Here is a 26,755-nt window from a genome sequence, read left to right on the forward strand (position 1 = left end):
TCTTGGTTTTAGGCAGTGTGTGTGTGTGTGTGTGCGCGCGCTTGCCTGAGTGTGTGTCTGTGTGCTTGTGTGTACGTCAGTGTGCTTTCAGTGACCGTGTGTGTGCATGTCTGTGTGTGTTTTGGCTGATTATTCTGGCATGAGGCCAACAGTTAAAGGTCTCTCGAGGGCTCCACATGGAGCAGTGACGGCCCTGCTTGATGTTTGAAGCGGTCAGAGTGGAAGAGAGGGAACGAAATAAAGAGAGAGAAGTAAAGAGCGAGGGGGAGAGCGAGTGAAGGAGCCTTTTTTTCTCCTCATGTTTCCTCTCTCTGTCATTAAACTCTCCCATGTCAAAGACTGATCTGGTGCTGTCTGGACCCAGCCAGAGCCGACCGTATGTGTGTGTGTGTGTGCTCGCAGTGCCTCTTCTCATGGTACCCAACTGAGCCCAACCAGAACCACACACACCTCTCTGCCTAACCCTGCCTGTTATACCTAGAGGGGCAGCCACCAGCCATCTGGGAGGACCAGTCAGACAGTGAGGACCAAGTTCAACTCTCCTACCCTGCCTCTTTTAAGCAAAAGGCAAAAGTTCCCCCCTCTTTTGTTCTAACTTCATCCCCAAGTTAATGTGCATTTGGGCACAAGATTGATTTTCAGGCTTGTCTGCACAATAGTAATCTCCCTTTCTCTCTCTTTCTACCAATCAATCAACCAAGTAACATATTTGTATTTAACAAGAAATACAATTGTATTTTGTATAGTGCTTTAGGTAATTCCCCACAAAGCACACCAACATTTATTTTTCTTTGCCTCCTTTTATCTCTCTTTATTCTCAGTCTCTCTCTCCCCTGTGGTAGTGTTTAATCCAGATTTCCTTAGGGATTGTGGCTAACAGGAAAGGTTTTGGGAATGTTTGTGTTGAGTCTGCCCTGAGCTTGCTCCTCGGGCTGTGAGGTGATAGTTGGCGTGCTGGGTGGCACATGCCCATGCTGATGCCAAGCACTGAGAGAAGGGCTGCCCTAGAGCTGTGTGCCCATGGCAGCCTGAGGAAATGGGTTTCAGTTTAACTTCACACACAGTTTTCTCAATTATTAAATGTGTGTTAGAAAGATGATTTCATATATTACCCCGAGCCCAGATGACACACTTGCATCAAGTTGTTGATTTTGGGATAGGGGTGTGTGTGTGTGTATGCACGCACACTCATGTTTGAGTTCGGTGTGAAATCAGGATGCTGGTGTTTCTCAATAGGCTGCAGGGGTATATGTAGCCATTGCGGTCAGCTTCTTCTAAATCTCTGCTCTCTCCCTCCCGCTGCCTTTGTGGGCAACACACGCACACAAGCTGCACACACATACTTGTGGTTACTCATGCTTACTCATACACTTGCTCAATTAGACAAATTACTAGCACTCAAAGATTTTCCATCTCTCCCTCTCTTATGCATGACATGACGAACCACTCACACAAGAAGCATTGTTATCCAGAGCGACTTTACAATTAAGTGCATTATACATCTTAAAATGATAAAATAACCACGTTACAACCATCTTTTAGGAAAACCTAGTTTCCTAGAAGTCCCTAAGCCGTCTCTCACAAGAGTCCATAATAGGTCTAGCTGTAGATTTCCCCTACCACCCTGGCCTACACAAAGGTTTGAGTGAGAGCTATGAGTGAGCGTTAGGGTAATTACAGGGTTGTATGCCGAGAGAGAGGGACAGAGCAAGAAAGATCTGTGATATCTCCTATCACCCCTCAGGCATTGAAATCAGACACCTTCTCTAATCCCCCTCTGTGGTTCTCCCCAGTACCACCCCTCCAGGCCTCATCCACCCACACCCACACAAACACACAGAGGGGCCCTGGAGAGAGCAAGGTGTCCCACCCTGTTGTGTAACACAGTGCCACAGTGAGTTCATGGAAAAATAAGAATTGGCCATCTCTGCTCTGCACTGGGGCCCAGGTTAACCCCTCTGCCCTACACTACATTCATCTCTCTGCTTTGTCAAACGTCATTGTGTGTGTGCATATTCAGTAGAGCAAGATGTGTCTTTCAGCCAGCTGTCAAAGTCATGCATATCATTGTATGATGATCAGTCATCTTCTAGCTTCAATTTCAGCTATACACAAGCTGTTCGCCCCTATCACGCACACTTAAGTTGACCTCAGAGGTCACACTTTGACTCTTGACCCTGAGCATATGAATTACCATGTCAGACTCAGTCCTCTGTGGATTTGGTATTGTTCGTCTAAGCGGGAGAGGGCTTTTGGGGAACAGAGAACAGAGCGTGTAAGCAGACGTGTGTGTGTGTGTGTGTGTATTTAATGTGCGGATGGCGTGTGTATGAAGGGGTGGTTGGGGGGGGGCGTCATCTTGGGGTGTGTATTAGGGACAGGACTGACCCCATTTAGTCGACTGGTCGATAGGCGGTTGGTCTCTTGTACAAATAGCCTACAGCTTTCTCTGTCCCAAGCTCGTAATCATATCTGTAAATTGACAGTTGATAGTCAGATCGGATGATACCCACGATCAGGATAAAAGTTGTTTTAATATGCTTAAGTAGATGACAAAATACTTCCGTGCACATTAGGAGCAGTGCAAGGAGGGGTGTGTGTCTCTGTGTCAACTTGTAGCGGGCAGCCAAGTTTGCTTTCACTCAGTCAGAATGGCATCAGCGTTTACATTTCAATTTTTCTACTCTACTCCCTTTTGTTAGATACATGTATTATCCACATTGATAGCTTGATAGCAAACGTCCTCTCCGTATGATTTATCATAGTATCAGGCAGCAGCAATCTAAATGTTTAGACTGAAAACATGCGACGGAAAACTGATGTGGTGAAATTATGAAGCGATTGGGCGGGGAAATGCAGCTTCACTCTATCCAATCAGAGCAGCAGGATCAACTTACAGCCTGCCATTCTCTTTACGGACAACCAGTTGAGTTATTTAGACCATGTAGAAGCTCTCATATGACTGACTGACATGAGAAAGATGCGTGCTGGCACCTGGAAATGTCATTTTTTTTCCCGATCATGGATAATTACAAAAAATACTCTGATCATAATTGGATCCAGAAAATTGCTCATACCTGTTACCATACTTGTTTTGTCCGACTACTCTGCACACTCCTACTCTGAGGGCCCAGAGTATTTTACCAGGTTGCAAGTTTGCTAGCGTGAGCTTCGAGCCTGACATAGGTGATAGTTGGTGGATGCAATGTTTCAAGTTTGTTGTGGACAGGCCATGCATAGCCAATGTGATTTATAGGATACTTATTTTTATCAGGATATTTTTTGCCTGCAGGCTGCAATGTGTTTATTTGTTGGCTTTATGTAGGCAATTTTTTACTTACATGGCAATATAAGATACTTTAATATTTGTATAATTTTAATTTAGAATTAGATTAACCAGATGACAGTGTTTTTGAGATGCAAAGACTATTATAAATGAAATTAAACTGGCAACTATAAATCAAATTAAACCGGCAAATTCAGGAGCATAATGGTAGAACCTGCAAAGGCCAGCCGCAGCGGGAGGAGGAGGGTCGGAAACAGTTTTTCCCCCTTCTGATTAGACCATCTTGATCTCTGGGTCCCTCTTGAGTCATTTGTATGTGTTAATTATTTAATCAAACAGCGTGTTTAAAGCATCTGCCGAGCAGTACATATATTAGATTTGATTAAAGCACATAGTGTGTGACTATGTATGGGAAAATACAATCAATCGATTGGTCCAAGATTTTTTTTTTGTGTCGGGGATAGCCCTAGGGATGTTAATCGGTTAGCCGGCAAATGTACTTTTAACCTGTCATACTCATTGGTCTATAGATACATGACAACTAACATGTGAATTTAATTCCAATAAACTATAAAAATGTATCTTCTTTATCACACGCGCACAATTGACAGAGCCTAGTTTGAGGAGCGGAATGGCCTATCACCTGTCAGGCAGCGTGAGAGCAGCTTCTCAAAAATCAATCTCAACTCGTACTTAAAGCACGCCTCCCATTCGGTAGCATAGGCTGTAGTTTATGTTAGGCAGGTTAGTAGTGCGTCACCCACCACTTTCCAATGTGAGCTTGAGGCAGTATAATTGTTTGAAACCTGACAATTTTACTTTACTTCAGATAATGAGGAATGTCTTCAAAGTAGCCTAGCCAAAATCCAACCGTAGAACTGCGAAGGAATTGTATTTTTTTATAACGATTTCCTCATGCCATTAACCAGCATTTCTCTCCTGTTCTATTTGTTTTTATATCAACTTTCTTTCGTTGTCCAGAAGCCAAAGGCACAATCCTAGTCATATTAGCAGCCCATCCCATTTGCTGCTATTAGATTCCCCCTCTTATTTCCATCTCTGTCACATGTGGACCCGCTCGTGTTAGGTGCAATGAACGGTGTTTTCCCGCGAATTGCATTTTGGAAAATGTTTTTACACTTACGTTTTATTAGCTGCTTCATGACAGCAGTTACATGTTCAATATTAGACTATAGCCTTTTGACTGTACAATAGGCTTGCTATTGTTGCATGTTTTCATTAAGCTCTTAATGAAAAATGTTTGTCCCTTGTATGCACGCATAGTATTTTTCTTTTGGTCTTGTCATTTTACTGTTTGGGAAAAATGTAACCGTTTGTTGACCAGTTAATGAGGGTAGGTTAGTCAGCACCAAAATGTATCTTAATTAGCATCTTGGTGTGTATTCTGGTTTCTCTTGAACCCCTAACTGTTGTGTTTTTTTTCAGTTTGGCTGTTAGAGCCGTCTGTCAGAGCTGTCAAACACGCCCTGGTATGAATGGCAGGCTGGGTTCACACTAACTCATCTCCATCTGTCTGTCTGCCTTGCCAGCCTGTGTGGTTTTCAGTTACTGCTGCTCTATACATAAACGCTGGCTGTGTCGAAAAAGGCACCCTTATGCGCTACTTTTGAGCAGGGCCCTTTGAGTGAATAGGGTGCCAATTTGGACTCTGCCACTGTCACCTCTCTCATCAACCACCAATACATTATATGTCATATCACCTTTCAAACACCGTGCCTAAAGTTTCCCCTAGTTATTAGTGTGACAAGGCAGGCCTCCTAGTTGAGGCATTTGGCTTCAGTGGGTTTCAATTGAACACTTATGTGATCCTACCGCTGCCACCAAATGTAGCAAACAGTTGCTTTGGGAGGCTTTTCTTTGCAACAAATGAAATTGGTAATTCAATTGGTAGACAGCGACCCTCCCCAGCCGTCACGACCCTTGGCTGGCTGACAGACTTCACCTCTGACCCTGGGGGGCCTGGCTGGTCTATATGAAGCCCTTGTCTATCACCAGAGGTACAGAGTCTACCACAACCTCACGCACCCTGGCGGTTTGGGGGTATGTCTGGGGGTGTGTGAGAGTTGAGGAGAAGGGGGTGCGGAGGAGAGGACGTCAGGGTCGCTGACGAGGTCAGAGGTGAGAGACCAGGGCTCGGGCTGTTTTTAACGATGAGACGGCTACACAATTAGTACGACCTTTGATTGGGAGTTTTAGACCGAGTCCTTGGGATGTAGACTAGGCCACGCAGTTGCTCTGTAAACTGGTATTTCATCTGATGTGTTATACAATACAATACCAGCAGTAGTAATACATTTGGCGTGTACATGTGCTGGAAATGACTTGAGGAAGTGTTTATTAAAAAAAAAAATCTTTCAACATCTGATTATTTTCACAAGAGATTGGCGGGTACTGTCATCAGAGCTGGTTAGGACTTGGATAGAGTAGAGGCTTCATTGTCACATATATAAAGCAATGTTGTCGAATGATATTTTTACTCATATGGGCATCCCACCATTCTACTAGTCACAGAAAATAGCCTATTCCTGTCTCAGCTAGATACCTGCTGGAGATGGGACTTGATGTTCAATCATCTGGACAAAGTGTTGCTCTGAAGAGGTCTTAAGCAGGATTCCATACAGTGTGTGTACACTTCTCTCAACTTTCTCCTACTGTGTGTGTGTGTGTGTGTGTGTGTGTGTGTGTGTGTGTGTGTGTGTGTGTGTGTGTGTGTGTGTGTGTGTGTGTGTGTGTGTGTGTGTGTGTGTGTGTTTTTAATGAGGACCTTAGCTTCTTTTCAGTGTCTGTCTGCTCCCTATTCAACCCCTAAAAGTATGAGTAAGTTCTCATACTAAACCCAGTGTTGACCTTGCGTGTGAGCATTTCATGTGCGTGCCTACGAGTGGTTTTTCAGAAGAAATTTGTATTTATTTATTTTGTGTGCATGTATGGTTTATCAGGTGTATGCCTGGCTGCCAGTGTTTATGCATACAGTCGTATGAAAAAGTGTGGGCACCCCTCTGAGGCTGCATAATAATTTAATCTGTCGTCAACAGAAAATGATCAGTGTCCAGACAAAGATTTTTAGTGTAGCAATTTTAAGTTGTATGAAATTAAATCAGATGTGAAAAATAGGCTATGCAAAAATGGGGTACCCTTATCATTCAGTTGATTTGAATACCTGTAACTACTTAGCACTTATTAATTGGAACACACAATTGGTTTGGTGAGCTCATTAAGCCTTGAACTTTATAGACAAGTGCATCCAATCATGAGAAAAGGTATTTAAGGCCAATTGCAAGTTGTTGTTCTCTTTGACTCTTCTCTGAAGATTGGCAACATGGGGGCCTCAAAACAACTCTCAAAGGACCTGAAAACAAAGATTGTTCAACGTTACGGTTTATAAGAAGGCTACAAAAAGCTATCGCAGAGATTTAAGTTGTCAGTGTCCACTGTGAGGAATATAGTGAGGAAATGGAAGACCACAGGCACAGTTCTTGAGGCCAGAAGTGGCAGGCCAAGTAAAATATCGGAGAGGCAAAGGATGGTGAGAACGGTCATAAACAGCCCACAGACCACCTCCAAAGACTTACAACATCATCTTGCTGCAGATGGTGTCACTGTGCATCCTTCAACAATTCAGCGCACTTTGCACAAGGAGAAGCTGTATGGGAGAGTGATGCGGAAGAAGCCTTTTCTGCACACACACGGCACAAACAGAGTCGCGTGAGGCATACAAACGCACATTTGGACAAGCCAGCTTCATTTTGGAATAAGGTGCTGTGTACTGATGAAACAAAGATTGAGTTATTTGGTCATAACAAGGGACGTTATGCATGGCAGCAAAAGAGCACAGCTTTCCAAGAAAAACACTTGCTACCCGCAGTAGAATTGGGTGGGGATTCCATCATGCTGTGTGGCCAGTGCCGGTACTGGGAATCTTGTTAAAGTTGAGGGTCGCATGGATTCCACTCAATATCAGCAGATTCTTGGGAATAATGTTGAAGAATCAGTCACAAAGTTGACGTTACGCCGGGGCTGTATATTTCAACAAGACGACAACCCAAAACCCTCCTCAAAATCTACCCGGGCATTTATGCAGAGGAACAAGTTCAATGTTCTGGAATGGCCATCCCAGTCCCCAGACCTGAATATCATTGAGAATCTGTGGGATGATTTGAAGCGGGCTGTCCATGCTCGGCAACCATCAAACCTAACTGAACTGGAGATGTTTTGTAAGGAGGAATTGTCCAAAATACCCTCATCCAGAATCCAGGCACTCATTAGAGGCTATGGGAAGCATCTAGAGGCTGTTATTTTAGCAAAAGGAGGCTCTACTAAATATTGAGGTGATTTTTCTATTGGGGTGCCCAAATTTATGCACCTGTCTAATTTTGTTTTGATGCATATTGAACATTTTCTGTTAATCCAATAAACCTCATTTCACTTCTGAAATATTACTGTGTCCATCAGTTATTTGATAGATCAAAATGAAATTGCTGATCCAAACACCCAATTATTTATAAATGGAAATTATGGAAATTGCCAGCGGTGCCCAAACCTTGTCATTCGACTGTATGTGTTTTTTCATTCAGCTTGTCATGCACTCTTAGAGGCGGGTGAAGTACAGCCAGACCAGTCATAACACAGTGACACTAGTGACTTATTGACCTTCTTTACATAAATGACTGTCATCTTCATCATCCGGCAAATTTAGGGCTGCTTGGCGGACAGAAAAGATCATCCATACACTTCCTAGTACAGTAGAAAGCAATATTCATTAATATCCTTACTAGGTCCAGGTGGAATTTTGGCCGGCAAAACAGTGGTGACTTCACTCTCACTTCCCGTTGGAGGAGAAAGTCAGGATTTCCTCTTATAGGCCTAAATATTTTTATATGGAACTACTGTTTGACTTGGGTAGTAGTTTTAAGCATATAGCCCTAGTGACCACAATGGGCTGAATCTATTGGTGGTCCACTCACTCAATGCCATTACATTTGCGGATATATAAAGCATGAAATACACAGAGAATCTCACTGTCGATAGACTGCAGAAAGGGACTTATCACAGTGGGAGGCCGTTCCTTCTTTTTAATTTTTGTTTGAACCTTTTACCTTTATTTAACTAGGCTAATCAGTAAAGCACAAATTCATATTTTCAATGACAGCCTCAGCACATGTACAAGCCAAATGTATTACATACTGCTGATTGTATTGTATTGCATAACACATCAGATACCAGTTTACAGAGCAACTGTAAACTGGTATCTCAAGGACTTGGTCTAACTAGGCTAACTGCCTTGTTCAGGGGCAGAATGACAGATTGTTACCTTGTCAGCTCTGGGATTTGAGCTAGCTAGCTAGCGGATATGCTAAAATTAGCTAGCAAACATTTGACTATGGGCTGGCACTGGCAATATGGGATTATGGAGAGTGGATTCACTAGTTTTTTTCATCTTGCTAGGTAGTTATCTAGCTGTGGCCATCTGGCTAGTGTAAACAATGTCTTTCTACAAAATCGCAACAATAGCGCAGCTAGCTAGCTAACATTGGAATCTAGACCATAAACTAACGCTAAGCAACACACATGGACATGCATTGCCAAGCAACGCTACTGCCACCTTCCGGTTTGGAGTATTTTAACAAGGCTGAGTGGCTGATGACTTTAAGGTCTTTGCTGTGTGAAAACAAAAGATATTGACTGCCAACAATCTGTTCAGAGGTGCTAGCTAATTTCCCCCCAACATTGGACACCCCCTCGTTAGCTAACATTTTTACGACACCAATAATCATAAAGCTTTGATGTCTTGATCAGACACTCTAGCGTTTGGAGGATTAAATCACCTCGAGCTCAACATTTAAATGACCTGGAAAATAACAGTACGTTTTGCAACTAAAGACACCCTTCTAGCTAGCTGACCACTGATTTTCATTGTGGTTTATTTAAGCTAAGTTAGGTTTTGAGAGTTTTCAAAAAAGTTATACATATACACATTTTGTGGGACACGCTGTATATTGTAAAATCTGACTGAGCGACAAACCACGTCATGTAATTTTTACCTAAATTATTCATACTAATTTATATGTTAGTATTAAACCATTATTCTTTTGTTTTTCAGAAAGTAGATAATCTTTAAATTAAATAATGAGACATTATTTGGTTACGACACTGAAGATGTTGGTGAAGAATCTTTTCTAAGAGTCTACAGGAGGGTGCACCGGGCTACGCAATGAAAAGTTGACAGGCAATTCATTTTTTTTTTTACTGGAAGGCTAGCCAACTTTCTAGTAAACACTTTGGGTATAAGGTTGGTGTCTCTTTTTTGAACAAAATAGAAAGGTTGCCAATAACTGGGGACCGTATGCCAATAATATTGGCCGTATTTTTTTTGCTAAACCGCTTATCAAAAAGCTGATAGCATGTTTGACATTTCAGTGGAAATACTACTAATTGGTAACCCTTTAGTTAACATTTTTACAACACCAATAATCATAAAACATTTTTACAACACCAATAATCATAAAACATGAATGAAGGTAATATATTTCTTAAACGCTGTTGAACATGCTGATTTAATACAGGGTGTTACGCTAAGTACTGTCGACCAAGCAAATGCTTGACAATCATATCTGTAGGGCTGGGCGGCATGGACAAAATAAATGTTTCACATTTTTGTCGGAATGACGGTATTTGACAGTATTTTATGTTTTTGAATAATAAAGGTTCTAAATATGCTTTCTGAGTATTCATGACCCTAGGGTGTCAACACGTACAGTTGAAGTTGGAAGTTTACATACACTTAGGTTAGTGTCATTAAATCCCATTTTTCAACCACTCCACACATTTCTTGTTAACAAACTACAATTTTGGCTAGTCGGTTAGGATATCTGCTTTGTGCATGACAAGTAATATTTCCAACAATTGTTTACCGACATATTATTTCACTTATAATTCACTGTATCACAATTCCAGTGGATCAGATGTTTACATACACTAAGTTGACTGTGCCTTTTTAAACAGCTTGGAAAATTCCAGAAAATGATGTCATGGCTTTAGAAGCTTCTGATTGACTCACATGATGTCAATTAGCCTATTGGAGGTGTACCTGTGGATACATTTCAAGGCCTACCTTCAAACTCGGTGCCTGTTTGCTTGAAATCATGGGAAAATCAAAAGAAATCAGCCAAGACCTCAGAAAATAAATTGTAGACCTATGCAGGTCTGGTTCATCCTTGGGAGCAATTTCCAAATGCCTGAAGGTAACGTGTGCATCTGTACAAACAATAATACGCAAGTATAAACACCATGGGACCACGCAGCCATCATACAGCTCAGGAAGGGGTGCGTTCTGTCTCCTAAAGATGAACGTACTTTGGTGCGAAAAGTGCAAATCAATCCCAGAACAACAGCAAAGGACCTTGTGAAGATGCTGGAGGAAACAGGTATAAAGTATTTATATCCACAGTAAAATGTGTCCTATATCGACATAACCTGAAAGGCCGCTCAGCAAGGAAGAAGCCACTGCACCAAAACCTCCATAAACAAAAAGCCAGACTACGGTATGCAACTGCACATGGGGACAAAGATTGTACTTTTTGGAGAAATGTCCCCTGGTCTGATGAAACAAAAATAGAACTGTTTGGCCATAATGACCATCGTTATGTTTGGAGGAAAAAGGGGGGAGGCTTGCAAGCCCCGAAGAACACCACCCCAACCGTGAAGCACGGTGGTGGCAGCATCATGATGTGGGGGTGCTTCCAAATTGACAATGACCCCAAGCGTGCTTCCAAAGTTATGGCAAAATGGCTTAAGGACAACAAAGTCAAGGTATTGGAGTGGCCATCACAAATCCCTGCCCTCAATCCTATAGGAAATGTGTGGGTAGAACTGAAAAAGCGTGTGCGAGCCAGGAGGCCTACAAACCTGACTCAGTTACACCAGCTCTGTCAGGAGGAATGGGCCAAAATTCACCCAACTTATTGTGTGAAGCTTGTGGATGGCTACCCGGAATGTTTGACCAAAGTTAAACAATTTAAGGCAATGCTTCCAAATACTAATTGAGTGTATGTAAACTTCTGACCCACTGGGAATGTGATGAATTAAATAAAAGCTGAAATAAATAATTCTCTCTACTATTATTCTGATATTTCACATTGTTAAAATAAGGTGGTGATCCAAACTTACCTAAGTCACGGTATTTTTACTAGGATTAAATTTCAGAAATTGTTAAAAACTGAGTTAAAATGTATTTGGCTAAGGTGTATGTAAACTTCAGACTTCAACTGTAAATTACAAGCGATTTCAATGGGCCTTTTCCATTTATACTGTTCAATCCAACTCCAAACTCATTGTGTTCATCTATTCCTGCACTTTTATTTTAATTTCCACTAGGAATGCACAATATATCAGTAAGCATATGGGAATCGGACGATATTGGCTAAAATTCCATCATCGGCCAGATGTCTAGTTTAACGTCGATGTGCAAAACTGATGTCAAAGCTGATGTACATACATATATAACGTAGGTAGATGACATAATGACGCCACAAAAAATACTGCGCTACACGTGCAGGGTAGCCTAGTGGTTAGAGCATTGGACTAGTAACCGAAAGGTTGCAAGTTCAAATCCCCGAGCCGACAAGGTACAAAATCTGTCGTTCTGCCCTTGAACAGGCAGTTAACCCACTGTTCCTAGGCCGTCATTGAAAATAAGAATTTGTTCTTAGCTGACTTGCCTAGTAAAATAAAAAAAAATAAAATAAAAACACAGCATTCCTCACCTAGCCCACATTGTCTGCTGTGTGGACTTTCATAGGAAGATAACAGAAAGGCCATATGCAATGTTTGTGCTGCTATTTTTTCCCGAGGAGGGGAGAAAGTGAAATCTTTCAATACCACAAAACTAACGACTCATTTGAAAGTGCATCACCTCTAGACATTGTTTTAGTAATAACTTGCTAAGAAAAGACAAACAAGCAGACCTTAAGATACATAAATAAGTAAATAATAAATAAGTAATTATATAACACTTGTGGAAAGGAGCATGTTACCAGCATTGTTGCATCCATCTGACCATGCGGAGTGAAGGTCAAGAAAGTGCTCATGACTCTGGACGAGCAACTTCTCTCCTTGAGTGACACGGAGATTGCTTGGAGTGGTTAGCAGCATTTAGGAGGGAGAAAGATGGGAGAGAGATGACTCAAGGAGCAAACTATAAAAACTGACATTATACGCGCCGGAGTTGAGTATCACATTTAATAAACCAAACATTGAAATACCATTACAGCGGTTAAGTAAAAACCCAAACCGGTCCGTACATCAATACCGGTGTATATAGTAAAATATGGTATACTGCCCAGTCCTATATGCCAGTGTGTCCGAGCTTTAACACACTCACTAAGGCTTTGAATTGCCAGGGACCCCACAATACAATAGTATCGTGATACTTAAGTGCTGATACGCTATCACAAATCTATATATATTGCGATTTGATACTGCAAATTTATTGCGATTTGATGTTCCAAACATATTGCTCACTATGTCTGCTGCAGAGAGATGCAAGAGAAAATGCAAGAGCATGAAAAAAATAGTTTTTATCAGTCATTAAAACATGTTGGCTCACTATTTAAAAAGATGACAGAACAATATATTATTTTGTAATAATTTTTTATCAATACTTGGAGTCAAAGTATTGATATAATATTGTCCTAAATAATATTGCCATATGTAACTATCTTTAAAAATTGCAGACTGAACCAGTTGTAGTGATACTGCAGAGGAGGAGGAAGAGTAGGAGGGAGGAAGGAAGTGAGAGTTGGAGCAAGAAACAGATTAAACCCCAGTTCTGACAGAGCTTCCTCTTCAGAGAGGAGGCCAATAGTGGAAGAGGGGGAAATGTCACCAACAGACCAAACATATATATATTCTCCCTCGCTTCCTGTCTTCCATCTCTCTTCCTGGGATTAGCCCATTTTGCTAAAGAAATGACATTTTATGTCTGTCTGGACATGTAGTAGCTAGTGAATGGTTTCCACTAGTTATCAAAGCCACAAAGTCAAAATTGGCTATCGTAAAAATGAATGAACTTTTATTTGAGTCTTATTTTAAGGTTAGGGTTGGGCATAAGGTTAGCAGTGTGGTTAGGGTTAAAATCATATTTTATGAAAATAAATTGTAGAAATAGGTGGAGTTTATGACTTTGTAGCTGTGGTAACAGCTGACTGAAGGAAGGACAGACAGACATTGCTCTCTTTGTGAATGAGATATGAATTAGGCCTAAAGGCATCAGCATGCTTCAGTTTGGCTGGTGCCTAGCTTGGCGAACTGAACGAGTATGCTCGCATACTACCTACTACCTTAAAAGACCTTCGCTTGAAAAGCAAGAAAAAAGCGGCAGTAGTATTGTTTGTCCATTTTGAGACTGTAGCCAGTATAAACTTCCTCAAAATAGTCACAATTAATTTAAGTAACTCAAAAAATCTGGCATTAATTTTGACGAGGACGTCTTAGTCGCTCAATTTTACATCTAAAGTAAGATGTTTGGTTTAGTATTTCTCAATGGGAAAAATGTCCATGATAACGAGTTGAATGACATACTTTATTGAAGAATTCCTACTCAAATAAAATAACATTTTATTGGTGCATATACATATTTATCAGATGTTATTGCGGGTGTAGCGAAATGCTTGTGTTCCTAGATCCAACAGTAGTATCTAACAATTCGCAACAATACATACATCTAAAAGAATTGAATTAAGAAATATAGACATATTAGGATGAGCAATGTCAGAGTGGCATTGCCTAGACTACAGTCTGAACATATGAAATGAGTAAAATGGTATGTAAACATTATGAAAGTGACCAGTGATAGCATGTCTACGTACATAGAGCAGCATCCTCTACTGCTGACCCTTCACAAACAAAGGCGCTACTGACTTTGGCTACCGACTTTGGCTTGCCTCCAGAAAAAAAGTTATGTGCCCGAACAGCTGAAAAACCCCTCAAACTAACAACAGAATGTTGTCATAATATACGCACAAACTCTTCCGAACTGTTTCGGCTGGGAAGCATATGGACCCCTTAACGCAGTGGTATTCAAAGTCTAGTTCAGGACCACCAATAGGGTCACGGGGAACTGCAGTGGGGTTATTGTATTATACAATATACAAACATTTTTTGAGAAATTTTCTTGATTAAATTTTCTTGATTAAATGTAGTTATTGGTTTCTTTTCATCTCTCTTCAAAATGATGATCCAATGAATTCAATGTTATTTGTTGATGTAAAAAAAATAAAGGTTGTGCCATTAGATTTTAGGTGGGGGTTCACTAGATATTCCCAGTAATTATAGTGGGAAAAATGGGGTACCCGCTGAAAGAGAATTAATACCACTGGTCCAAACGACTGTCAGAAGAGAGAAGGAATGATACCTCTGCTCCACTGGCCTAAATTGGGTTTGGACCCCTCATTTGCAGATGGTGTGGTCCCCTTCCTTGTTCTATTGCTTCCTTGGCTTGTGTTTGCTGAGATTCACTCGGCATATGTGAAGATTAAGACAAAAAATACAGCAACAAATGTTGTCGGACTATGTGTGTGCCAGACCTGGGATAACTATAGTTTTAACTATGTTTTGTGGAAAGCAACTCTTTTTTTCCCCAGGGGAACAAATAGTTACTTTGGAGGTGACTTCAACTATTTGAATACAGATCCCAAAAAATGGCTACTTTTCAAATCTATTTGATTACAGATCTCTGGAAGTGACTACTTTTCCGAAACTATTGGATTGGCTACCTTCAACTAATGGCATGGCTGTATCTGGAACTAGATGTGGAAGATAGATCTGAATAGAGCACATATCCAACCAAATATATTTTACCAACAAATTCCAAGAATCCTTAAATAATATAAAGTCAACTTGGAAAATGATCAATCAACTGTTGAATAAGAAAAATATCTACAACTATTCCATTGCAATTTATTGTTGGAAATAAGACATGTAGTGATCCTGATGTTATTTCATGTGAATTTAATCTTTTTTTGTGAATGTGGGTTCCCCTCTGTCAAAGAAAATGTAGAAAACTGATGGAAATCCCTTGGATTACATGAAGGGACATTTCCCTTCTTTGCTTCAGTTGGCTCTTTGGTGAAATCTGTGTCTTCCTTGATTACTGAGCCTCTAATGTACAGTGCCTTGCGAAAGTATTCGGCCCCCTTGAACTTTGCGACCTTTTGCCACATTTCAGGCTTCAATCATAAAGATATAAAACTGTATTTTTTTGTGAAGAATCAACAACAAGTGGGACACAATCATGAAGTGGAACGACATTTATTGGATATTTCAAACCTTTTTAACAAATCAAAAACTGAAAAATTGGGCGTGCAAAATTATTCAGCCCCCTTAAGTTAATACTTTGTAGCGCCACCTTTTGCTGCGATTACAGCTGTACATTTTAAATCAACACAGTATTCTATATGATGACCAATATGGTTTTTGTAAAACCTACTTCTCAGATGGCTCTTTTGCATCTTGTAGATAAAATCTTTACAGCCCATAACAACAATGAATACGCTCTTGGCGTCTTTTTAGATTTACCCAAAGCGTTTGACACAGTTTATCATTAAATATTACTTTCTAAATTGCATCATCACAGTTTTCATAATCATACATATAGTTGGTTATATAGTTATGTTTATGATAGAGAATAATTTATTTATGCAAACGGCTGTGCATCTACCAGGGCCAATATATCTTGTGGTGTGCCACAGGGTTTGATAATTGGACCTTTGTTATTCGTAAACTTTATCAATGACCTTGCGGCTGTGTATGCTACCGTAATTCCCATTGTCTTTGCTGATGATACCAATTTGATTTTATCACAGAAACGTTTTGATTCACTAATTAATGAAGCCAACTCAGGTATGGCCAAATTTTCTGAAAGCTTCCAGATAAATTGAATTTGTTTAAATGTTTAAAAATATCCTACTTTATTGTATTCACTTGTAAGAATAAGAAATATACAGAACCAGTCAAAAGTTTGGACACACCTACTAATTTGAGGGGTTTTCTTTATTTTGACAATTTTCTTCTTTGTAGAATAATAGTGAAGATATCAAAACTATGAAATAACACATATGGAATCATGTAATAACCAAAAAAGTGTTAAACAAATCAAAATATATTTTATATTTGAGATTCTTCAAAGTAGCCACCCTTTGCCTTGCTGACATCTTTGCATGCTCTTGGCATTCTCTCAACCAGCTTCATTAGGAATGCACTCACACATCTGGTATATCTGTGTTACAGGTGCATGGTAACAATGAAATAACATTAATGAAAATAGAAACTCACATGCTGCATTTGCTAATTCACTGTTCTTTATTAAGCTTTACGTAGCTACCTCTGATGAAGGCCTTGAAGAAACTATGTAAAGAATAGTGATACAAGCAAGAGCAGTGTGCAGGTTTCTTTTTTTCTTTCATGTTATTGCATTGTTACCATGCCCTTGCAACAAAGAACTTAGATGTGCGAGTGCCTTTGAACATGTTAACACTTGGCAGCAAGTTCTTATACATGTGTAGCAACATAGGACTTTGGAAATTGCTTTATAATTGCATAACAATGGAGTTATTAGATCCGTGGAATAAGGAACAGTTACTGTTCCTCGTGTACAGTAGTTACATAAACTCAGCTCAGTATTATATAACAACGTGATAATAAAATGTTGCTCTAAAGGTAATTCGTTTAATTACAGTTACTGTATTACCTTGTCTCATTATGAAAATATATTTGTTAGTAATTTTGAAGCTATAAAAGTACTCTACGCCAATGTTGAGGTGATTCCATTTCCCTCATGTATTTCATTATAGGCTATAGGCCCCTCAAACTCAACTCGAGACCTCGAAGCCAGTTCCACTGCTTTTTCTTCTTCATTGTTCCCTCTAATCACCGACTGATTTTGACCTGAGACACCAGGTGGGTGCAATTAAGGATCATCTAGAACAGGAAACCAGCAGACTCTGGACCTCGTAGGGTAAATGTTGAATAACCCTGCTGTAGGCTATATTAAGATTAATATCGAAGAGACCTCTCAGACCATGTGCTTCTGATCATATACACTGCATGACCAAAAGTTTGTGGACACCTGCTCGTCAAACATCTCATTCCAAAATCATGACCGTTAATATGGAGTTGGTCCCAACTTTTTTGCAAAGGATTTCCACTAGATGTTGGAACATTGCAGCAGGGACTTGCTTCCATTTCGCCACAAGCATTAGTGAGGTCTGGCACTGATGTTTGGCAATTAGGCCTGGCTTGCAGTCGGCGTTCCAATTGATCCCAAAGGTGTTTGATGGTGTTGAAGTCAGGACTGTGTGCAGGCCAGTCAAGTTCTTCCACACCAATCTCGACAAACCATATCTGTATGGACCTCACTTTGTGCACGGGGGCATTGTCATGCTGAAACAGGAAAGGGCCTTCCCCTTTCCTGTTACGATTTCCCTTCAGTGGAACTAAGGGGCCTCCCCCGAACCATGAAAAACAGCCCCAGACCATTATTCCTACTCCACAAAACTTTACAGTTGCCACTATGCATTCGTACAGGTAGCATTCTCCTTCCATCCGCCAAACTCAGCTTTGTCCATCGGACTGCCATATGGTGAAGCGTGATTCATCACTCCAGAGAACGCATTTCCACTGCTCCAGAGTCCAGTGGCGGCGAGCTTTACACCACTCCAGCCGACGCTTGACATTGTGCATGGTGATTTTAGGCTTGTGTGTGTGCGGCTGCTCGACCATGAAAACCCATTTCATAGAGCTCACGACGAACAGTTCTCTTGCTGACGTTGCTTACAGTGGCAGTTTGGAACTCGGTAGTGATTATGATTGCAAAGGGTTGTAAACTTTCCAGTAAACTTCAATCATTTTTCTGGAAATTTTCCATGGAAGTTAAGCTCCGGAATTTGGGAAATTTAGCTTAAATTCATCAAAAAAGTTATCTGATGACAGTGAACCTGTTTTGTGGGATACACAAGGCAATTCTAGGTCTTGTGGCATATTTTTGTTAAACTGTCCCCAATTCAATGGAATTGCAACCCTCTGTATGTACAGTGCACTCTTCCATCACATGTACAGCTGATTCTCAAGATTTTGCACTAATGAGATCCTATTGAGTTCTCACTACTACACTGTCTGAGCAAAGGACTACATGTTTCTGGTAAGTTTTGATTACAATACTGGGTGGGGTTAATATATTTTATGACACACATTTTTTGTCAACTAATAAATAGTAGCCTACAGCAAAGTGTGTTTAAATCATTTCTAACTTGTTAACAATTTCTGCTAGTTAGTTTTTGCTATCATGTGGGTTTTTAGCTTGTTTTAGCCTGCTAACTGAGTGTTAATTCACCTGTTTCCATACATGTTTAATTTTAAAACATTTATCTTACAAAGGAGTTGTTTAAGCTAACTGCTTAACTATTTATCTCTATATGGAATTGTATTTGCTTTTTTAACGTTTTTTTCTTCTAATCTTTACAGGAAATTGCCACGGGCACTATCTGATGTGTGGAGACATTTCCCTTTAGCTAATGTAGAAGGAAAAGCTGTGTACATTTTCAAATTAATGTGCCAAATCATATGTAAAGAAAGCAACAAAGATACAGAATCATCTGGCCAAGTGCATAAAGTTCCCTCAACGCTGACAACAAGCAACCTCTCACAAAAGTCCCTCTACTTCTATTCGAGGTGAAAATTATGAATCAGACGCCTTATCGAAGCAACAGCTGGAATCAGAAGTTTTGTTGACTCAATGCTGATGAATGTCTTGCTCGAGCTGTGTTTGCAACTGATTCACCTCTGATGCTCACAGGCAATGTGTATTGGAAGAGATTTCTGAATGTTCTTTGCCCAGCATACACCCCTCCAACCAGACATGCTTTATCTACTCATTTGCTGGATACAGAGTTAAAATGTGGTCAAACAAATCATAAAGAAAGCAGACTGTATTGCTATCATCTCTAACTACATCTCCACCCCCAACCGGTTTTCTACAGACACAAGGGACAACAGACACACCGGTCTCTACATTGCAGATGAGCTGAAGGCTGTCATCAATGACCTTGGACCACAGAAGTTATTTGCACTGGCGACAGACAATGCTGCGAACATGAAGGATGCTTGGTCTAAAGTGGAGGAGTCCTACCCTCACATCACACCCCTTGGCTGTGCTGCTCATGCATTACATCTGCTCATCAAGGACATCATGGCACTGAAAACAATGGATACACTCTACAAGATAGCCAAAGAAAGTGTTAGGTATGTAAAGGATCATGAAATTATAGCAGCAATCTAAGTGAGAAGAATAAGAGCACCACATTGAAGCTGCACAGCAACACACGTTGGGGTGGTGTTGTCATCATTGAGTCTCTCCAAGAAATTGCCATATCACAGTATGCCGATATGGACAGCCAATCAAGAGGATCCTCCTGGATGATATATTTTGGGAGAGAGTGGTAAGCAGCCTGAAACTGCTGAAACCTATAGCAGTAGCCATTGCACAGATTGTGGGAGACAATGCCATCCTGTCTGATGTTCAGACTCTGCTTGCAGATGTAAGAGAAGTACACTTCCAAGCAAGGGCTTTGGGATGAAGATGCAATATGGCAGTCATGCCAACATATCTCATCAGCCACCTGCTGGAAAGGACTTTATGGATCTGAGGCTCTTTCCCCTGTTGCCTCCATCATCCTCCAAATCCCACCAACATCAGCCGCCTCAGAGCGCAACTAGTCCTTGTTTGGGAACACACACAACAGGCTGACTAATACAAGGGTTGAAAAATTGGTGCCATCCGGGAATATGTTGGGCTTTTTGAGCCTCTCAACAAGGCTGGAAAGTGACATTGAAGATGAGGCCTCAGTTTGATGTTCAAGAGGTGTACATTGAGGAGGTCCAGGGAGATGACATGGGAGTCTGAGAGGAAGACAACCACAGTTTTAGTTTCTAGTCTATCATTTTACAGATGTACTGTATGTTGAAAATGTTTTTGGGAGATGTGATGGATTATTGGGTATCATTCAATATTCCATTTCTTTTGTTGTTCAGTGAAACCATCCCATGTGAAGAGTAAACTAATTTAATTAAATTTCAATTCGTAAATAAATTATATGTTTTTTTATTTCAATTGGAAGGATTTAATAATTTGCAATTATGTCTACTTATGATAAGGTAAAAGGTTTATGTTTCGGTCTCCATGTGATATGGTAAATATATCCAAATACATTTAAATGCTATTAATATTAATTTGCATATATTCCCATTAATTCCCACGGAAAGTTTCCACCTCTGAGTATTCCCCAAAATATACAACCCTAGTTAGTAGTGAGTGTTCTAATCAAGGACAAACGACCCCGTTCTGTGAGATCGTCTGTCCTTCAACACTCAACGGTCCTGTTCTGTGAGCTTGTGTAGCCTACCACTTCGCAGCTGAGACGTTGTTACTCCTAAACATTTCCACTTCACAATAACAGCCCTTACAGTTGTCTGGGGCAGCTCAAACAGGGCAGACATTTTGATAAACTGACTTGTTGGAAAGGTGGCATCCTATGACAGTGCCACATTGAAAGCCACAGCTCTTTAGTAAGGCCATTCTACTGCCATTGTTTGGCTTTGCAGGTTGCATGGCTGTTGTGCTTGATTTTATACACCTGTCAGCAGCAGGGGTGTCCACATACTTTTGTGTTTATATAGCTTATACAAACTAACTTTTCAACTAACTTTTTTGTAGTTTTTAGTTGTTCATCAAATATTTCGCAGCTATCAAATAAATATTTATTTGTTATTTTTTGTGTGCATATATTCAAATGCCTTCAAATATTCTTTGGTTTTCTGAGAGGTATTCAAAATACTTTCTGAGACCTGTATTTAGATATAAAAGAAAATAGTTGCCTTCCAGTTAACTCGATATAAACTATATCTGATTACCTCAAGGAATTAATAAGTTGGTCTTTAAAAAAATAGATTTTTCCAAAACAAAATGCAGCTATTTCTGCCCAGTTCTGGTGTGTGAATGTGTGCACCTGTATTCTTGTGTGTGTTTGCACTTTGAAGTCAGCACATAGATGTGTGACACGACGCCAGTGGAAGTCGGTTTTCACACTTAGCACTCAAGTGTGACGTCCAAAGACACCATCTCTAATAGTACCTTCTGCTACACTTATTCTGCAATGTTATCTTCAAATCAAATTGTATTGGTCATATACACATGGTTAGCAGATGTTAATGCCAGTGTAGCAAAATGCTTGTGCTTCTTGTTCCGACAGTGCAGCAATATCTAACAGTTCCACAACAACTACCTTGTATACCCAAATGTAAAGGGATGGAATAGGAATATGTACATATAAATATATGGATGAGCGATGGCCGAGCGGCATAGGCAAGATGGAATAAAATACATTACTCATCTCATATACTGTATGATATGTAAACATGATTAAAGTGCCATTATTTAAAGTGACTACTCACGTCGCCCACGGAGAGGGAGAGGGGGGGGGCCTGCAGTCCTTGATAGCGGGCCACGTCAGTGGCACTGTATTATCCTCAAAGGGTGCAAAGAAGGTGCTTAGTTTCTCTGGAAGCAAGACGTCGGTGTCCGTGACATGGCTGGTTTTCTTTTTGTAGTCCGTAAGCCACTGAATTACGACTCCACTTTCTCCCTATTCCGACATTTCACTTGTTTGATTGCCTTGCGGAGGGAATAACTACACTGTTTATATTCGGCCATATTTCTTTCCGTAGTTGAATGCAGTGCTTCGCACTTTCAGTTTTGCGCGAATGCCGCCAACTAGCCGCCAACTATTTCTGGTTAGGTAGGTTTTAATAGGCACAGTGGGTACAACATCTCCAATGCACTTCCTTATAAACTCACTCACCGTGTTATTCTTTGAGGCTTCCCGGAACATATCCCAGTCTGTGTGAACGAAACAATCTTGAAGTCGACATTTGATAGGGAGGAATTCTAGGTCGGGTGAGTAGAAGGACTTGAGTTCCTGTATGTTGGTATGATTACACCATGAGTCGTTAATTATGAAGCATACACCCCCACCCATCTTCTTACAAGAGAGATGTACCAACTCTGACAACATATCCCAAGAGAGCCATGTTTCCGTGAAACAGAGAATGTTACAATCTCTGATGTCTCTCTGGAAGGCAACTCGTGGCCTAATTTTGCCCACCTTGTTGTCTGGAGACTGGACATTGGCGAGTAGTGTTCTCGGAAGAGGTGGGTGGTGTGCACGCCTACGAAGTCTGACCAGGAGACCGCTCAGTCTAACTCTCCTGGGTCTGCCTTTGGGATTAGATTCAATGTCCTGGGTGGTGGTCCGAACAAATGATCCGCTTCGGGAAAGTCATATTCCTCATCGTTATGTTGGCAAGTTGACGTCGCTCTTATATCCAATAGTTCTTCACTTCAGATTTTCTGGGCTAACATTGTGAGAAATAATACATAAAAAAAACGAATTACTGCATATTTCCTAAGTACTCTAAATGAGACGACCATCTTTGCCGGCGCCGAAAGGGGACCTTTGTCACGTCTCGACCGCTAGTTCGTACATGACATTCGCCCGACAGTTGTCCCCATCTAAGCAGGGCAGTGTAAACAGAATTGTCTCGTTGAGCCAACACTCTTACAGTAAATGTTTTAATAGCATAGCAATGTTTTTGTAATGTACAGATATTGTAGTAACAGCCTGTTACATTATGAAATTGTCACCGTACCTGTGTGTAACCAGGTGTTCTTTCTTGTCTCCTACCTGAGATAAATATATATTTATTTTGCTTGACAGCACTGAACCATCGAGGTCCAGGCAAGAAGCAACTTTCCAGGAATTATCAAAGTTTTCAGTCACAATTTGCTTTTACCTTGTATTATGACTTCCACGTTTATTAGAAGGTCACTTTAATATGGTAGCTAGTGTAAGCGTATGAGCTCCTATCTAGCTGTGGTTCAGCTAAGCGTCAGCATTCAGCTACAGCCAGCACGTTTATTTAGTTTAGTTAGCTCTGTAGCCTATTTTATAATATGAATGACACTGTATGGTAATGTTGCTGTACTTTTATGGGAGGTGTAAACATTCATTATTGATCTGTTTATTAACAATACTTGATCATGAAGCATGTTCTTAGCTAGCTAGCAAGTAGGTGTTAGCTGTGTATTGTCAGCTAATTGAATGTGTACAGAAGAGAAAATTAATCCTTTAATTGTCTGCAATGCTGGTGGATTGTTGCATTATTCAAGAGTGTAACATGTTTTAGAAGAAAGGTTGCTTGGATTGTTAAATCGTTTGTACTTACTGCTTTGTGGCTACTGTGATATTTACAGTCAATTTTAGCTGCAGACCAATAATGTCGCGTGGCCAGCTACAACGGGCAGGGATGTAATGTGAATTGAAAAGTAGATATCTCTTTTGCCACTCCACTCCTTAGACACACCTTTTCATGTTTTATTGAACCTTTATTTAACTAGGCAAGTCAGTTAAGAACAAATTCTTATTTTACAATGATGACCAACACCGGCCAAACCCTCCCCTAACCTGGACAATGCTGGGCCAATTGTGTGCCACCCTTTGGGACTCCCGATCATGGCCGGTTGTGAAACAGCCCGGAATCGAACCAGGGTCTGTAATGATGCCTCTAAAACAAATCTGAAATCTCTTCCACGTTTGATATTCACTTTTTCTGTGCCTTTTTGATTAAGTGTATCCCTTGTGTTTTTCAAATCAATTTTGTACTCCAGAAGTTGATAATACATTCATATTCTCAAAAATATCCTAGCGCTTTATTATCAAGTTATATAATCTCATTGCCTGATATTGACTTACCCTTGTTGGAAAGTGTGTGTGTGATATCTACGGTGCTAACACAAGTAGCTGGCCTGAGCATGATGGTATATGGTGATATGTAGTGTTTTTTTGTTGATGATTGTAGCACAGTCTGGCCTTAGTGTTTTGACCATGTTATTAACCAAGCCAGCAGCGGGTCTTTGCCAGGTTCTTTCTCCTTTTCTATCCCTCTCCTTTCTATCCTTCTCTAACTCCTTTCTTCTCTCTTCTTTCAAATACCTCTCTTGCAAATATCTCCTCCCTTTTATACACTGACTGTACAAAACATTGGGAACAATTTTCAAATATTGAGTTGCACCACCTTTTGCCCTCGGAACAGCCTTAATTCGTAGGGGCATGGACTCTACAAGGTGTTGAAAGTGTTCCACAGTGATGCTGGCACAATGTTGACTTCAATGCTTCCCACAGTTGTGTCAAGTTGGCTGGATATTCTTTGTGTGGTGGGCCATTCTTGATGCACAAGGGAAACTGTTGCGTGTGAAAAACCCAGCAGCGTTGCAGTTCTTGACACACTCAAACCGGTGCGCCTGGCACCTACTACCTTACACCGTTCAAAGGCACTTCATTCTTTTCTCTTGTCCATTCACTCTCTGAATGACACACATGCACAATCAATGTCTCTGTTGTCTCAAGGTTTTATTCCTTCTTTAGCCTGTCTCCTTCTACAGTGAATGAAGTGGATTTAACAGGTGACATCAATAAGGGATCATAGTTTTCACCTGGTCAGTCTGTCATGGAAAAAAGTATGTTTTGTACACTCAGTGTATATAGTCTGTATAGAATGTGCCCCCCCCCTCCCTCTCTTACCTCCCTTCTCTTTCGGATGGTAAGACAGTGTGATCCTATGACTGAGGGGAGGAGAAAGGAAAGAAGGAGAGGATTGAGGAGGGGAAGAGAGAGCTGCCTGCCTGGAATCCATTACCCAGTGAGGCCTCAGCGTTTCACTGTGGGAACCTTATTGATCTGCCTCCTCTATAATTATTCCACTTACACAATCCCCCCTCTCTCGCTCCATCTCTCTTTCTCGTGTCACTCCCTCCCTTTATCCGCCTCCTCCTTTAGCTACTTTCGCTGGATCCCTTTCCCCTCTACCTTCCTCCCTCCCTCCAGCTTTCTTTACTTTTTGTCTTGTTTTCACTCTTCACTCCCTATTTCTCTCCTCTCTTAAAATGAAAAAGTTGTTTTACTCTTTCTGTATGCATGTAGCAGTCAGAAACTGGCGTTGGTGCACTGATGTGCTAAGGTTGTGCCTTGCATAACACAGAGCCTATGATATCAAACAACCAAGTACCAAAATTGACACCTCTCACTGTGTGTGTCTGAGAGAGCAAGTGAGCAAATATTGTGTTTGAGGTGAAAGCTGTGTATATGTCAAATCAAATACTCCACCCAAAGCATGACTGTGACATCCTCTCACACCTCAGGAAGCCCAACACACACACTCACACAGCGTGAGTGTGTTTCTCAAGCCGCCAGTGTGTTAAGACCAGCCCCAGAGCAGGGTCTTACAGTATGCGGAGGAGAGAGAGATGGAAGGGGGAGCTCTGTAAGCATTGATTTTTCTATTTTAGCCTCCTCGCTGCTCCCATCCCAACTCCCCCTGGGCCTGCCTGTGTGTGTGTGTGTGTGTGTGTGTGTGTGTGTGTGTGTGTGTGTGTGTGTGTGTGTGTGTGTGTGTGTGTGTGTGTGTGTGTGTGTGTGTGTGTGTGTGTGTGTGTGTGTGTGTGTGTGTGCATGCTCTTCTCCATGCTTCAAGGTTGCCTGTCTGTCTGTGGGGTGTGTTTAGCTCTGGGGAACAAGTTGTCCTTGGAGTGCATGTTAGAGCATCACACCACTAACACTTCTTTTTACTGCAAGTTTCCCCCCTGTGACGCCCAGTAGCCTGACAAGAAAAAAGGGGTCTTGGTGGGAATTTGATGTTGTGTTTTCCGTGATGTCATTTGTTGTGAAGGAAATAGGTCTCTTTCGCCGGTATGACTATAGCTGTGCCGTCACTCATAAAAGGTGGTTTTCAGAGATGACTTACGTCAAATGTTTTGCGTCTCATGTTTTCAGATATGACTAGGCCCATGTGCTGACACGAGGATACTGTTTTCATGACAAATAACAGGTTTTGTTTGTAGCTAGGCTACGTGGCGGATGGGGAGTTGTATGAATAGGCCTTGGTGTGAGCTGTGAATGAGTTGAAACGCCTGATTTAGCGACGCTGTCTTTCTCTCTCTGGTGATAAGGCGTCCCTCCTCGCCACCTGCCTGTGTTTGGACACTGTGTCACATGGTCTCACACTTCACATGGTCTCACACTGCCAAGGCCACTAGGACAGCAGCTGCCTCAAACACTCAGCCTCTCTCTCTCTCTGTGTGTCTGTGTGTGTCTGTGTGTGTGTAACCAGGTGTTCTTTCTCGTCTCCTACCTGAGACATGTGTCTCTTTGTTTATGTGTAGACTGTGTATTGTTGCACGGTATACCGGTTTCCCCTGTAATATCCCGGTACCAAAACTTTTGATACTTATGATACCAACATTTTAGGAAACCGTAGTACCGTTTCATATGATGCTACCAACATTTT

The 26,755-nt window shown here is 41.0% G+C and overlaps 1 protein-coding gene across 3 annotated transcripts in view; it reads left to right on the forward strand.

Moving 5' to 3' along the window:
• Window positions 1-26,755, forward strand: part of LOC124007683 (recombining binding protein suppressor of hairless) — a 107,394-nt gene that overhangs the window by 32,529 nt on the left and 48,110 nt on the right. Inside the window, exon 2 of one of the 3 annotated variants that reach the window (XM_046318373.1) lies at window positions 25,611-25,732. The exons of the other annotated variants lie outside the window; for them this stretch is intronic. Coding sequence (XP_046174329.1) covers window positions 25,716-25,732 — 17 coding nt within the window. The 5' untranslated portion in view covers window positions 25,611-25,715. The remainder of the gene's footprint in view (window positions 1-25,610; window positions 25,733-26,755) is intronic. 3 annotated transcript variants of the gene reach the window in all.

The sequence above is a fragment of the Oncorhynchus gorbuscha genome, linkage group LG21 (assembly GCF_021184085.1).
Source record: "Oncorhynchus gorbuscha isolate QuinsamMale2020 ecotype Even-year linkage group LG21, OgorEven_v1.0, whole genome shotgun sequence".
Taxonomy (NCBI): domain Eukaryota; kingdom Metazoa; phylum Chordata; class Actinopteri; order Salmoniformes; family Salmonidae; genus Oncorhynchus; species Oncorhynchus gorbuscha.